Source organism: Pungitius pungitius, chromosome 18, assembly GCF_949316345.1.
Source record: "Pungitius pungitius chromosome 18, fPunPun2.1, whole genome shotgun sequence".
Taxonomy (NCBI): domain Eukaryota; kingdom Metazoa; phylum Chordata; class Actinopteri; order Perciformes; family Gasterosteidae; genus Pungitius; species Pungitius pungitius.
Window position 1 is genome coordinate 9,532,563 of NC_084917.1, and position 16,576 is coordinate 9,549,138.

At 44.0% G+C, this 16,576-nt stretch overlaps 1 protein-coding gene across 1 annotated transcript in view; it reads left to right on the forward strand.

Moving 5' to 3' along the window:
* Positions 1–10,840, forward strand: part of LOC119226954 (matrix metalloproteinase-17-like) — a 49,753-nt gene extending 38,913 nt beyond the window's left edge. The window contains exons 5-10 of the mRNA XM_037485360.2: positions 2,449–2,625; positions 2,928–3,030; positions 3,873–3,955; positions 4,577–4,729; positions 4,877–5,134; positions 10,035–10,840. Of these exons, the coding sequence (XP_037341257.2) occupies positions 2,449–2,625; positions 2,928–3,030; positions 3,873–3,955; positions 4,577–4,729; positions 4,877–5,134; positions 10,035–10,360 (1,100 nt within the window). The 3' untranslated portion in view covers positions 10,361–10,840. The remainder of the gene's footprint in view (positions 1–2,448; positions 2,626–2,927; positions 3,031–3,872; positions 3,956–4,576; positions 4,730–4,876; positions 5,135–10,034) is intronic.
* Positions 10,841–16,576: the final 5,736 nt, after the last annotated feature.

Here is a 16,576-nt window from a genome sequence, read left to right on the forward strand (position 1 = left end):
TCTGAATTGTGGCTCAACGTGACGTAATAGCTCTTAGTTATCTATTTTATATCCACAGGGGGGGGGGGTAGGTCTTTTTTACAGAAAGTACAAACTAGCTTAAAGGGTGATGGTACATTGATTGAGTATAATCCATTGGCATGGGTGATATCATCATCTGATCTACCAGCAAATACAGCTGTCATGCTTTACATGCCTTACATGTCTTTTGGAAACTGGCTTGCCCTTACTTTGTTTTAGGTGTCATAACTACATACTACAACTACAACATACGAATGCGATATCAAGAAATGTGAGCCAATTTAAATGTTGTATTACTTGGAGCCTTGATGAACAATATACTTAAAGAGGTCTAATTGTAATTTCCCTGGACACCTTTTTATTATCCTGAGCTGTACGGGAGCATGACGCATTCACGGTACTTTCTAATAAGCTACCATATAAATAACTATATATATTACTATAAGAATGTAGGAAATACATATATACGGTTTAATGGTGTCCGCAGATATTACCAGAATCGATTTTTAGGGAGAATGGGAAATAATTTCAGTCTCACAGAAACGACCACTGCAGCATCTCTTCTGCTTGAACAATCATTCTATTAAAACTGAGACACGCTTACTGTTTATCATTTGCCATTTGTTAAACTCTTAGAATCAATGTTTGTCCCAGGTTTAATTAACCCTAAAAGGTTTCACTGTCCGTTGAAGCTGCCGTCTCTCATTTTGTGCCACCCGGGTGCACAAGATTTTACTTTGCCATAACTTTTGCTTACGGTTAACTTAACTCACATTGGGCTCTGTTTCTTCTTTTGAATGATGAAATCCAACATATCTACTGGGCTGTGATTTAACAAAGCAAATCTAATTTACCGTTTAAAGATATAAATGTGCAAGTTGCACAAGGAGATGGAAGGTCACAGGACCACAAGGACTTGATGAAAAGGATAGCCCTCGGCTAGTTGTGCTTCCACTTCTCTCCCTCTACTACACGTGCACCGTCCTTATTAAACTTTTAGTTAAGTGCTGCAGGCTGTGTTCGTAGCAATCCGATCACATCACGCTCCAACCAAGGTGGAGGGACCTCTGAATTCATCATAGAGACTGTCTGTCAAAGTAAGACATTTTGTATCTGAAGACACTGTGAAAACAGCTCTTTTGGTCGTATGTATATGTCACCATGTCATGCAGTAAAATCCTTTGGTTTCTGACTGGTTGCTCTGAACCTCTCATCCTTCCCCTCGCTCTCTTTCTCTCTCTTTCTGACACGGACATCTTACTCAATGAGTCTCTTTCATCCACCCAAATCTCCCCACTCTGACTTTGTCCGTGGGCATTAGGATTTTTATCTGTCACCCTCAGATGGACTGTAAACACGATGACATGGTACCGACTTTGTTCCCAAATCTCTCCTCTCTTCTCTCCTCCCTTCGATCCGTCCTTTTATGCACCTTCCCTCTCCGTGCCGCGTGCTCCGGCTGATTAGAGTTGGCATTTGGCTTTGGAGTATCCCAGGTGCTCGAAACACAAGTGCCTGTCTCCAATTGTCTTTTGACAGAGCGTGGCGCTGCGATGTTTCCCGTGTCGAGGCCAACCTCGGGTTAACTGAAGTCGAGCCACCAAGGAGCTCTAAGCTAGCTTGGCTCGACACGCCAGCTTTTTTTTGTGCAAATCTTAACTCCCCGAACCACAGGTTTTGTTTTGCTTAGCACATAGCCAGACAAGGAGTTTTTCGGAGGCTTTTATTTTAATTTTTTTTAGTTGAACATCGAGGGAAATGTGCTTTATTAGCCCGCAGCCCTCTTTAGGTGTCTTTCCGCACTCACAGTTTGATTGGCAGCCAAGGGGCTCAGGCAGTATTACCATAGTTATCTCACTACACCACATGCCTAACAGCACTGACAGCCACCCGAGCCGGCTGTTACGCCTCTTAGCTTCCAACCTATGGGGCTCACTCGTAAAAGGGATAAACAAGCAAACAGGGGTCGTATGGGTTCTACAGAAGACCTGTGTGAAGGTGAAGTAAAAAGTCTTGTGGTTTATGATATCATTTATTAGGATATAATTTACTTTTAGGCTGGACAGGAATAATTTTAAGCAGGTAAAATATGCCGTGTGCAGCATATTGTAGCTGCTTTGTTTGTTTTGACTGCAAACTCCAATTTGAAAGATCAGGGAGGCCATTCAAAATTGGAGGATGCGTATCCTCCTGATTTATTCCCTAGCATTTACATTTACATATAGATGAATTGGGAAACACTTAGATAACAAGACAGACAGTGATAACTTAAAGATATCACAACCCCCGGATGAGAGGCACTGGATAACCTCGTTTAAAATGTTGACTTATTCATCATCTATTTACGGCTATAAGATAAAAAGGAAAAACATATCGTAAAAAAGCCTGATGAGGATTTTTCTGTATCTCCCTCTCTGCCTCCGTCAGACTCTCACGGGATGGACCTGTTCGCGGTTGCGGTGCACGAGTTCGGTCACGCCATCGGCCTGGTCCACACCTCCGCCATGGAGTCCATCATGAGGCCGTACTACCAGGGTCCCGTCGGCGACCCCCTGAAATACGACCTCCCCTATCAGGACAAGGTCCGCGTCTGGCAGCTCTACGGTACGCGGGGCCCAGCCACCGCTGCGCGTGGCACACTGAGAAAAAAAGAGCAAGCGCTGTGTGCAGTGGGGTTATTGATTAGTGAAAACAAGGGTTGAGTTAATTGGACTTCATGGGATCTAACCTTATCAAAGCGTGGACTGACACAGAGAGAGCAGCAGTGTGCGGGGGAGAAACTAATTGCCGTGAAGATGAGAATGAACTGCAGGAAATAATGCCCGAGGCCACTGAGACTAAACTATGAGCCCACTGTCAACAAAGTGCCTTTTCATCCTTCCTTCATCACATATTCTCCTCCGTAGGTGTCAGAGACTCGGTGTCCCACACAAACAGACCTGGCAACCCGTCCCAGACAGCTGAGCCTCCCGTCCTCCTGGACCTTCCTGAAAACAGATCCACTCTCCTGTAAGTAGAATAGCCGGTGGGCTATTAGTGCAACACAAACAACTCTTGTTAAAGAACTCTATTCATCCTTCTGTCTAGACTTGGAGTTCCTTATATGCGGTTGCTTCTCAGATGGTCTCCTGAATTAATAGGATCAAGAGAGGGCAGCTTGCTCAGTGAGCGATCAAACAGTGTTTGAAGCTGTGCTGACAACAGCACCCTCTCGCCCGACCTCCGCGTTCCAAACTGAACACGATCATAACCCCCACCCCCCCACCCCCCCAACCCCCGCCTCCCCCTCCCCGTAGCACCGGCCTTTCGTGGCCCCCATTACTCACTTTTCGCCACCTCCGCCCGGCCCGACGCGTGGAAGAGCTGAATCCTGCTCGCCAGGGGTCACGGACGCCGACCACTAGGCAGCGGCGCTGCTGCGTTAATATGGCGGTGAATGGAGATCTTTGTTGATAATGCGAGGGCTGGCAGCCTCCCACTCACAGAGGCAGCCCTGTGGTGCTAATGGCTTCATCATTGCCAGGCCGGCCACGTCAGTGAATCGCTTATTAGCCCCCGGGGATAAATGCATGCTTGACGGCGTCATGTCAGCGTGACGGCATCTCACCCGGTTTTTGTTCAAACTTGTTTAACCTATTTAATTAAAGGAAACCAATTCAGGCTCTCTCAGTAGGAGGGTGCAATTATCACATAGTTGTTTTATTTTTTTATGCAAATGGTTTTTACTGTTTTTTTGACCAATTGTTGTCAGTCTGTGTCAGTTGTGAGATCATTTGTATGTAAAAATGTATTTAACACTCAATATTCAGAATTTGAAATCCTTTTTCCTTTTTCCAACTTATGTCTCTCAGGCTGGCAGGAGATGCCCCAGACAGATGCACCAGTTATTTTGATGCCGTGGCCCAAATACGAGGAGAGGCCTTCTTTTTCAAAGGTATTCAAGCTTAAAAAGCAAAAAAAGTGAACGAGAGAGAGAATGACACACATACAGATAAACAGAGAGCATCGCTGGGAGCGAAGGCTGAAAAACAGTGGAGAGAGATAAAGTGAAAGTGTAGAGGACAGAGGCCGAGCAGAATAGTGGCTCCAGCGATCAATGGAAAACCAAGTCATGTGTGACTCGCAGGGCCGTATAACAGGCTCACACTCGGTGCATGTAAACAAAAAAGTAATTTTCTTCCACTGTTTTGCTGTGTACTTGTTATCTGCTTTCTTATTGGCTTACTGTTGGGTAAGAAGACTTTCATTAACCAAAACATGTTTAACATGTTGAAGATGTTTTCTTAAACGATAACAGTATGTGATGTGAATTGGTTAAAGTACTTCTTCTTCCTAATCAATCACACTTATCCTTCCAAACACAAGCCCAACTGCCTTATTTTGCAGTGCTCTATTTCCCAGATAAGGGCCAGGCATATATTGCTCCGGTTTGTTTGTAATAGGTGGGTAGGAATCTGTAATGTGAGTGTCCTATCTGAGCAAAGTATTTGTGATGCACAACTCCTACACGGTATTGTGTAGAACTTTCAAGCTCAAACCTGTTCCTGTTTTTCAGGAAAGTACTTCTGGCGACTAACGAGAGAGAAGCACCTGGTGTCTCTGCGCCCCGCTGAGATCCACCGATTCTGGAGGGGCCTCCCTCCCAATCTGGACAGTGTGGATGCTGTATATGAGAGGCCCGGGGATCACAAAATAGTCTTTTTCAAAGGTAAATATCTCTACCTGAGTGTGACTTTATTCGACTGACGAGATGTATTTTGTAATTTGGTGGATGCCTTCCAAACTATAGAGGTGATTGTTCTCTATTGTGACCCCCCCTCGCCCCCCCGTGTCTGTCCTCCCCCCGTCTGTACAGGTCTAAAGTACTGGGTATTTAAAGACAATAACGTGGAGGAGGGCTACCCTCGTCCAATCAGTGACTTTGGCCTGCCCTTGGAAGGAGTGGACGCGGCCTTCGTTTGGTTACACAACGACAAGACGTACTTCTTCAAGGACAGCTACTACTGGCGCTACGACGACCACCTGAGGCGTATGGACCCGGGCTACCCTAAGGACAGCACGCTGTGGAAGGGGCTGCCGCCGCAGCTGGACGACACCATGAGGTGGTCGGATGGTGAGTAACCTGGAAAAACAACTTGTCATTTTACTCCAGCTAACTGACTTGGTCGGTGCGGGATGTAATTTCATGACCAAGGTTTTAAATGAATGCTTCCCTTTTGTGCGCTGGAGGGAGACATCTATAAGCAAGAGAAGAAAGAATCCCTGAACACTGTCCTTTCATGAGAAATGATGAATTACCTGATCAAGGTCCGCAGTACCTACAATATTTCTCAGTAAAGTTAATTGCAGGTTAGAGGACCATGTCCTGGTGTTTCCATTTCTCTTATTTGTTCTAAAATGAATCACTGAAGGAAAAAAAAGGAACTTCCCCATCAGTGGAAATAAAAGTGAATGTTTATGAAGTGTGGCTCTAAAATGAACTGTGGAAAGTTAGGTAAACATATATAAACATATATTTAGGTCCTCTTAATTTACAGTCAGAGTCAAATGATTTTTATGTGAAAAATATGCTCAGTAAAATACTTTTTGGCAAAAAGAATGGGTTCCGCCAGATGTGGACATTATTTAGGACTGCAGCAGTTACTTTAACCCAAGCTTCAAAGAGAACAAACTTTATAGATTACAGACACCCCATGTCTGTAAAACTGGCCACTCTTCTGGCCAACAGCAGCCTGCACGCTGCAAGCACAGCAGAGAGCCGACTCCATCCACAAGGCCGCCTCCCCGTCCTCATTAATCCATGTTGCGGCCACTGAGAAGTCAGCAAGTCAGGCGGCTTCATGGGGAGTTGGGGGGGAAAAAAGACACCAAAGTGGGATTAGAAACTCGCTAATCCGAACAAGAAGTCGAACTGAGATTGTTCCCCCGCCATTAACCTGGGGGGAGTCGATGTCTGGCTGTCAATCATGACGCAGCGTTCTACAGATCCACCGTCTTTTTCCCGCCGCCGGGGGTGAAGCAGAAAGTCTTTCGCCTGAAAAGCCGAGCAGTCGGTCAGTTTGCGGTCCTCCTCCCTAAAAGAGCTGAACCGTGCGCTGGAAGGGAGGCAGTAAACAAAACCGCCTTTTTCAGCCCTTTTCAGGGGTCTCGCATTTAACATTTAACAGACTGCCTTCTGGCTCACAGCTTCTCAGGTTTAGGCCTCACACCTCCCTGTATGAGTTATTTTATGAGTTCTGCTTTTCTTTCCTTGTAGGTTTGAGTTTACAAAATGTATTTACCGCTATTTTCCCACTACTAGTTTGGGTTGTGTGGTTTTACAATTTATTTACTTAAGCTGCAGCAGTCGTTGTTATTTTTATTACGACAATGCAATCAAATGACAACTCTTGAGTGAAAATCACTTCAGCATCCCACAATCAATAAAAGATGCAGAACACCCCCTTAAAATAGTTCATGTCAAAGGATTCTAGATTTTGCCCCATCAGTGTAAATAATCTCTAATCCACGGCCTTCTCCTCGTCGTGGTGCCCTCGCTTCACTCCTTACGCCAACAACAGCCGATGTATGGCGCTCCGCTCACAGCCGTTTGTTTCAACTCGTTGACACCCCGACCACGCGGCGTGCGAGTGGCCGACATCTTCCTGAGAGTGAGGGTAAAAGTTCTACTGTGGGAGCACAGGATCCACCTTCTGCTCACAATCACAAACGCACCGGTTCCAGGATGCGATTTGCTACATTGCTGAAAAACGTGGGGGAAAGAGTGCCAGAGGCAGATGGGTGACGGCGAAGCCGGTTCCTGTTACCGACGCCCTTCCATGCATAAATCTGCCAAATATGATCTTTGATCGACCAGTACAGTAGCTCTTCTTGATTGTTCACTTTAAAGTGGGACAGCAGTGTAATGACACTGATGTCAGGGGTTTTGTCAGGCGATACGTGACCAAGCGATACACTTGAAGAACTGTTCTTGACCCAGATGGATGTCATGTTGGTGTGATACACACACACACACACACACCGGGTTGATCAGCAGAATGTTGCTGCTTTCGTTGTAGATTTCTAATTGACCAACTGTGTCAGAGGAATAAAATGCTAATATAGGAACATTCAAAATAGCGTCATTCTGAAAGTACTAAACATAATAAAAAGCAACAGGTCCTTCAATTTATTGCATGTTCAGATAAGCTTATAATGTCCAAATCATCAATATAAATTGGAGCGTGATCATTATTGGAGCATGATACGCCTGAATCCGCCATGTCAGTAATCTTAATAGACTATGTGCATCTGTGCCTGTAAAATATAAAAAGTCTTTTACCTACTCTGATATAGAGTAATATAGTGGCCATAGTGGTACAGCCAAGCGTACGCTTCAGAGTAAAAATGTGTGTGTGTGTCAGCTCGCAGCAGGCCCTGTGTAATTATGTGTGGCATTACAATGACATAGCCCATTATAATGACTGATTATTAGTGTGCACTTAAACATGAATTGTAGTAATAATAATTTTTTTTAAAAGATAAGAAGCAAAATGGACAACTTAATGATATCTTCTATGAACTGACCCCTTTTATTTTGACCTGTATTTTGATAGTGTGCATAAAGCATTATTAGACTGCCGAATAATCACATTTGCAAAGTTGTAATGTTTCTCTCACAGTTAGAACTTGCGACCCTAATATTTATACTCCCTAAGATTTAGGGTTCCTGGCTAAATAGGTAGATACTAAGAGCCTGTTGATTGCCAGAGTGATTGGGATTTAATCACTGTACAGCATGTGGAGGATGTGGAGGGTAATAGTGTCAGACTTAATGAATTACAAAATATGACGGGCAGCTTATAAGCTTGATTTACGCTTACATTTCATCATAATGACATACATTGCAGTAGGGCTGCAACTAACAACATTTGAATATTGATTAATCGGTTGATTATTTTTCCAATCCTCCGGTAAAAATACAACATTAAAATAAGTATTAATTTCCAACCCATCATTCTAAAATAGAACTGATGGAAACATCAGAAAGTGCACAAACCGGTAGCTCCTTGAATATAATGATGACATAGTCCTTTATGAAAAATAAAGAAAAATACAATTCAGAAAAGTAACAGGATTTGTTTGAATGTCAGAACTTCTTTTGTATTCAACCCTCATAAACTCTCTCAGACGCACAGACTCACACTCAAATTATCATCATTACCATCATTGTGGTGCAAGTTCATTAAATGTATTCACCACATTTAAACACAGCTTAAGATGACTGAGTGCTGTATGATGACTTTAAAATGACAGTACAAAGTACAACACACACCAATATGTTTGTCAACCAAAACCGATATGGGACAAAGCACAGACAATATACATGACATCAGATTGAAAAAATTAATGGCCCAAGACAAGGCGCTGAGAATAGAAACGTGTCTTTAGTCTTGCTTACTGCGTTACTGCTGTTATTAACAAGCTAACGGTAGCTGGTGAAGCTGGAAAACGAGTGAAAAGCAGCAGCAGAAGAGCTGCTGGATTCCCGTTACGTTCCTCACTTGACAACGGGACAGAAGTAGGATTCTGTAGTGACTTCGCCTGACTCCTTCCCTCCTCATCCAGGAGTCCCAGATGCTTCGTTTGAGGTGCCGAATTGTCCCGTGGTCCTCGCGCGCCATGTCACCTTCATTTTTTGCACATTTCCTTTAGTGTGAATTACTCCCACACTCTGGAAGAATTAAGTAGTACAGACCTCCCTGCCTGCACCATGTGATTCACAACGACTGCCGCTGCTCTTTCCTCTACTTCAGCTCGCCTCTTTTTTCTGTTTTTTCGTTCCGCGCTCATCTCCCCGACTCATTGAGTGCCGTAATAACTGGGAGACATAACGAATCCATAATGAAATTCACTGCCAATACTTTTAATGATGCATTTTTATTGATTCCAACGATTCGTTATTGCAGCCCTACGTTGCAGTGAAGACTGGCACATAAACCAATGGGTGAACCGATTATATTTGGTCCTTAAGAGCCATATGATCTCACGCTCGGCTGTAATTGCTCTTTTCACACATGGTTGTTTCCCATTTTCCCAAATAATGGTGTAAGATGTAGTGTGTGATTAAATGTCATTACTAGAGCTAATACCATACTTTTTGATTGATTCAGTCTATAAAAAGTGACATTTAAATATTTTATTTAGCCCGGTCCTGGCATTGGTTTCGACCAGACAAAGGCTTTGGAGCTGGAGTTGGTCCCTGGTTGCTGGTTCCTAAGAAATCCCAATAGGTCCGATGCTGAGACCATATCATCTTCCCATGGTGATGAATACGGTTTACTTAAAGCTGGAAACTGTTTTGGCAGCCTTAGCCTGGCAAATTCCCCAATAAGGAATGCCCCCTCCAGTTGAGTGTGCACGACATGCTTTGATTAAGCACTTGTAGAGGTTCAAAACCGCTACAAAAACAAAAAATGAGCGGTTTATTTCAGGCTACTCTCAATGGGAGCGGGCGACATCCTCACTTTGCCCTGCGGGAACCCCCCGCTGAGCGCGTGGAAGCTCTTTTCCCTGTCAAGTGTTCGGAGGGCTGTGATGTGTCTGGACTATTTCCAGCTTCACAGGTCCTGCTTCAAGCTCCTTGATGTGTGTGTGTGTGTGGGAACAAGCCAAGAGCCGACGAGGGGACAGTCCAACACAATCCCCAATTATATGGAAAGGCACATACATTTATACAAGCAAATTCACCAACATGCACACCTTTTGGGCCCGGGGTCCTGGAGCCACTTCAAAGCACTCATCTGCCTTTAGACCGCCTCCACAAGCCGAGGATACAGAGAGAACAGTGCGATACAGCGCGGGGAGTGGGGGGGGGGGGGGGGGGGGGAATGGCAGCTCGCAATGATCAGTGAGTGAGGAGAGAAAAAGGCCGTGAATAAATCACCAGGTTTAGGAGGAATCCAAAAAGGGGGCTAGCGGAAGGAAGTTATCGGAAGCAGAAAGGTCACGAGCATCTCTCCTTCTCTCCAAAGGCTCATCGTACTTCTTCAAGGGGAAGGAGTACTGGCGAGTGCCCAGCAGCGACATGGAGGCGGAGGCGGGATACCCCCGCCTCATCGCCAAAGACTGGCTGCTGTGCACCGAGATGCAGTCGGACTCTCCGGACCTGGAACCCAAGGGCACGGAGACGAGGGCCAACGTGCACCGCCAACCGGACCTCGCCGACAACGGGTACGAGGTGTGCTCCTGCACCTCCGACGCCGCCTCGCCTTTGGGAGCGCGCCCCTCCCCGTCGCCCCTGTGGCTGCTGCCGCCTCTGTGGACGCTGTGGCTGGCCCTGCGCTCGGGACCGCTATGATGCCAAAGCGCGGGACGGAGCACTCAACACACGGTGGCCAAACATAGACTCATTGGTGGGGGGAGGGGGGTGGACACTCAACTCAAACTGGAACATTTTGTTTGTATAAATAGGTTTGTTTTTTGCTATGTTTTGCTGTTATTTATTTCACTTGGCATTCAGTGGTCATTTAAAGGGCATTGCTCTGTGGATAGTGCATACGGTTGTCATATTGTCACACTGGGATATACCTAGTGGGCCTCCACAATGCTAGCGCCGCGCTTCACAAATGGAGTTACATGGAACCATAAGTTTCTATCTCTCAGTTTTCTTCTTGAATGGCTGCACTGTGTAATTGAGCGGGGCTGTCCTGAAAGCAAAAGCATCTCGTTTTTTCCATGTAGAACCACTTTACTACAATGACGAATGGCATCCCTGGATGTAGGAAACAGGTGAATGGTAACTCCAGATGTTGATATGTGACGGGGGAATCCATTGAAAGGCACATTCAAGGAACAGTTCAACATTTGGAGAGACTGAAGAGGAGCATTTTCTTTCTTGCCGAGATAAATATTCGGCTACAGCTTGGTGCAAAACTGGAAAGGGGGAAATTGGGTAACCAGGCTTTCATTACCTTCGTACATAGACAGACCGGCAGTTCGCCCGCTCCATGTTTTTATGCTAAGCTTACCAGAACCTTCTATACAGACGCAAGAATGATATTGATCTCGTATCTCGGCATGAAAGCACAAGCGGATATATTTCCCAAAATGTCAAACTAGTGCTCTAAATAGTGCCTGGAAAGTGGACCTTCCCGTGAGGCGTCTTTCTGCAGCATCCAGCATTCAAATAGTTATGTTTAAGTTCTAGCTGGTTCCAGTCGAGGTTATGGTTTTGTTCCCTGGGGAGGTACAGGAAGAGGTGAGGGTTGTACAGTAGCTGCTTTACAGGGAACCCGGAGCCCCGGCAGACAGCTGGAAAATACAACCAAGTGTAGAGGATATTAATAGGAATGGCCCTGGGATGTTGACAGAAAGACGAATAAATGGCATCCAACGCTCCACGGAGCAAAGGGGCAGGAGGTGCTTTGGGAGGTTGGACAGAGGCGGAGTCTCGGCTCATATCTCTTACCTTTACTCTTTGAGGAACTGCCGCTTAAGTGTCTCCAAATGGTCATTTTAAAGCCGTCATCGGGGGCTGTATTGGTTTTGTAGTGCTCTACGTATAATTATGGACTGATGGTGATTTCATTTTGCTTCGATCAGAATCGAGTTTACGGAATCTTTCCTTTTCCTCTCCGCCGGACGAGAGCCTGCATCGATCCAAGCTCCCTTTGGTGACGTTATAAGACCTCACGGGATGTAAAGCAACTGGATTTTATTCTTGCTGATATATTTACCTACGATTTAAATAAAGACACAGATATATTTGAGTCGAGATGTCCCACGGTTACTTTAAAAAAAAGTGGACTGTGTATATTTCAAGGTGGTTTTTTTTCTAATGTAAAATATTTTTGTAGAAAAATAAAAGTTATATGAATGAATTTATTCACTGTGGTCAGGTGACTAGGTGTGGACATTATTTTGAGCGCTGCGCCCCTACGGGAGTGAAGAGGAGAGGGGCCTTGGAGACAGGTGAAGGTAACACCAAAAGGTCGACCAGGTCACGCCGATCCCACTGCACGCTCGCTCCGTGTGGCGCCTTCTCAGGGGATGCAGCCCTGCGTTTAGAGAAGCACGCTCACCTGATCTAAAAGGTTGAGCTAGAGGGGTGGTAAACAAGCCAGATAAGTGCTTAGGAACATCGCGTACAACAAGAACCCTCCCATGTCAATCATAGACTTTTAAAAGGAAACCAATTGGCTAAGAGTTAAGGTGTGACCTCTGGCAGAACACGCACGGCTAAACTTCAGTCTGTTTACAAGTCGAAATAAGTTTTAAAAGCATCTATTATTTCTGCTGTAATGACCCTCCGGCTTGTTTGTCTATTATTCTGTTGACAATTGCATTATCTGTTTTCCATACTGAGATTACACGCATGAGCACAATGGTGTTTCATGGTAATAGGTTCTACTCCTGTCGTGCCTTCCAATGTTCTCCTAATTTATTATCATGTTAGTTTAGAATACAGCCATTGTTGATTCCTCCCGCGTCTCCCTTTCGTCACGCCATTGCAGGCGGCTCTGTGACACCACTAAGAGACGCCATTTGTCTTCCCTCCCTTTGACACGCTCGGGTGGTGTTAATTAACTGGTGGAGCGAGAGGACCTTCTCCTGCACCACGGGTCACTGTTCCACTGATCCTACATGAGCTGCTCACCCTATTGTTAGAGTTAAAAACAGTCTTCGGGCATTTGTTAACTGGTGTTTGTTCAGCCAAGTGTGAAGGGGGTTATATCAAATTGTATTTTTAATTATAATCATATTTTATTCGATGCTGTTGCCTTTTTAATAATTATTTTAATTTCTCTCACTAGATTTAACGAATACATCATAGACAGACTCGGGCTTGATTGGCACTGCTTTCTAACAACTGTTGGACATATTTCCAGCCCGGCAGGTTTGCATCATTAGAATTTAGACTCGTCTGACTCTGGATGCACTGAACTGAGACTGTTCCAGGTTGCAGGGGCCTGCAGCCAAGTCCAGACGGATCCATCGCAAATACACACAAAAACAAACAGAAGACACGTCAGGAAATATGGCAAACGTCCCGTCCACGTATTATGCAAGGAACATCTCGCTGGGTTTGAAAGAATGTTAAAACAGTAAAACAAACCGAAGAAAAAGAAATCAAAGCGTCACATCCTGCCGCTAGATCGGACTCCAGCGAGTCCCTTTCTACGACCCTCCACCATGCAATCGCTCCTAAAAAACAAGTCAACATGCACCAAGGTACAACCCATGCACCCAAAGTCCCTGCACTGTGGAGACGTCGTGTTGCCAAAAACCCGGCTCGTGGTTGATGGATGACAGTGAGGCTGATGTAAGGGTTCACATAAGGAGCTGCTTTGAGCACACTCGTCAAACTGAAGCTCTGGCACCTGTCTGTCTTAATATTGCTCCAAAGGTCATATTTAATTCAACACTTTCCCACACCAGTGGGTGGAATTGGCAGACAGGGATGGTCTCCACTAGTGCTGCTCGTTGATCTGTGTTGTGACGAAAGGGTCCGCGTTGGACGCGGAAAGCTACATGTGGGCCGACGCTGAAAAGAAATAAGATACAAGGTGCGATGTGTGAAGTGACAATGCTCACAACACAAAGTAAATATTTGTATACTATAATATTGGGCGGTTGATGAAAGATGAGACAGCCAGTCATTCCACTTTTTCAGGTGGTGACTGTGAATTCAATCTGAGGCCTTTATTCACAGTTGAGATGAAGACACCGACCCATGCATTTCTAAAACCAACTGTTCTTATTTATTATCCAAAAGGGGAAGGCGAACGTGACTCATTAAAGCATTCAAAACAAACAACAAAGTTGTGCTGCTTTGCATGCAAACACGTTGGAGGTGTGCAAGCATGTAGATGGTTGCTACAGTTTAAGGGGTTATAATAATTGTCTGCTAAAGAAATCAGATAAAATGCTGCAACAGATCTCCCCTAATGAGCTTAGTTTACTATTTGCTACAGGGACTTGTGGCTCAATTAGCTGCCACTTACAAAACACACACAATGTTTCAACCAAACACTGCAGTGGAGTTTTATTTTGGGTTACAGGCGGCATATTTGAACAAGAAGAATTTAATGGAGGAAAAAGGATAATTGTGACGGCTGCATTATTTTTAATCCTTTTTATGAATACGGCCCATTGTCAGCATGACAGCAATGCCAGCTTGTGAAGCCCTTTATACAGTCCTTGCAAAATGAAATGTTGAGAAAACGTATAAAAGTGGGCAAAGTCACCGTGAGGCAACCCATTGATTTGTGGACCGCCATTTTTATGATTTGTTAGACAATTTGGTCGTTTTGGTGGCCATCTTGGTTTATTGCAGACCAGCATGCATGATAAAATCTCTCATGCCGTTATTGAGAATATTTATAAAAGTCTGAAAAGTCACCTTGAGATAACCCATTGATTTGTGGACCGCAGTCTCAATGAAGTTTAGATGTTCAGATTATTTTGGTCACCATCTCGGTTCATTTAAAAGAGAGAGAGAGACTGGAGCTGAATACAAAATAACGTCTAGTATGTTGTACAATTAACTTTATCAACTGAATACACATTTTTGAAAAAGACAAAAAAGATTCCAAACCAGACAACACTGTGATTGACAACGAACAATCAAACACACGCTAAAGCATACATTGTTATTTTGGTCCATTTTATTCTAAATGAATCAATACATTGCTAAATGAACCTCATGGTGTATTGGAACTAATAATTAACCTCCTGCCCATAGTAATTTCTGAGGTAATAAATCAACTGAAAAGTGAGGTAATTATATCATAGATCTCCATACGATCACACTACTTTTTGCCGCCAGAGGAGTTGCCCCCTGGTGGCCATCAGTAAGAATACAAGTTTAATGAAGTGGTTTCTTTTTTTCAGAACCAGAGGAAGACAACACATCTTCTATATCGCACAACATAACCTTGTTTCTCTTTTGACTCTGAAGTCGTGGGATCTGGCTTAGAAATGAGGACAAATTGATGAAAATATTGAATTACCAATTAGATATTGAAAATACCGAACGGTTAAAGGTTGACAAGAATGACAAGTTGTCATTCAAAGGAATCAATGTGTGACCTTAATCAGCTTCTATGCATTACAGTGATGCTGGTCTGTGATGTGACACAACTGTCAGTTAACACACTCAATTACTTTTACTTTAGGTGGAAACCCATTGATGCTTTAGAAATGCTTTATATCCAGTCAATGAATACAAAAGTCTCTCCCGAAAATGGGATTTTAAAAGACATAAGGTATGTCATTCGCAAAGGGTTTACGATGAAGAGAGACTAGAACTTGCAGACTTTACTGAAATTTGCATCGCACACATTTAGATTCCTGCATTCACTGCTTCTGCTAATGGTGAGGATTACGTGGGCTGTAATTGAATGGTTTATCCTTACTGTACTGTGCTCTTGCCTCACAAACACCTACCTGACCCACATCCTATTCTAAACTATAGTCCACCTCACCTTGTTCTAGCACGTTTTGGGTTCCTGTCACATCTCTTTGAGCTAATGTCCCCATATGGTGTGCACACATGCACACACACACAAACAATGCACACTTCATTAATATTATTTCAGATATGGAACGTATTGATGTACTGCAGAATATGATGTATTTAAGATTCAGCAATTATAAGGAATACATACTCAAAGATTGCTTGTGGGACTTTTTTAAGGTAAGCAAACAAAATAGGCTTATGTGCTTTCCATATGCATGGTTGTCCTTGAGTGATCATTAGTATTGTTAAACATGCCTACAGTGAATAAGACAAAGTGCCGTGATAACACCAGGCATTTTGCCCTTGTATGAACGTGATTCTTGTGTGTGTGTGTGTGTGTGTGTGTGTGTGTGTGTGTGTGTGTGTGTGTGTGTGTGTGTGTGTGTGTGTGAGAAAGTATAAGTGGACACATGGGTGTTAGTGTTTGCGGATGTCGTCCTAATTAGAGAAATAGAGGTTGAAGGCAAGGTGTAATTTATTGTGTGTCACAATATCCCATTAAAAATGAAATTTGACAAAAGAATCACGTTTGTATAGCGTGCACATGTGCATTGGTTCACTGCTCGCCGTGCAGCCCCTTCAATAACCACAGTGAATACGGGTTGTAGGACTTTGCACAAACCGTCAACAGGAGCAACTTAATGTGAGACAGGAAGAACCAATCGATCATTCTGATTGAGTAAAAGCACAGTCAACATTTTTCATACATGTGGACGCAAAGCAGCATGAATGTAACTTGATATTGTCAGCAGAAGTCATCCAGCGAACCCCTAAGCACTCAGAGCTACTGAGATTGTTGGCTTTGGGGAGTAACTCATGATTCCATGCGGCAGTATTGTTGGACAATAGTGCACAAGCATTACACAATCACCTGCTGTCATCTCACTAAACATCCGCCAGGAAACAGCTTGCCAAAGCCTCCACACTTTAAAAGCCTTCCACCTTTAAATAATAGATATGTTGCAATGTTTCCACTACGAGTCAAATTTTCAAAAGCTGTTCTTTGATGACTGCAGACAATTTCCTTCTCCAGTTAAAACTGTATTTCATAAT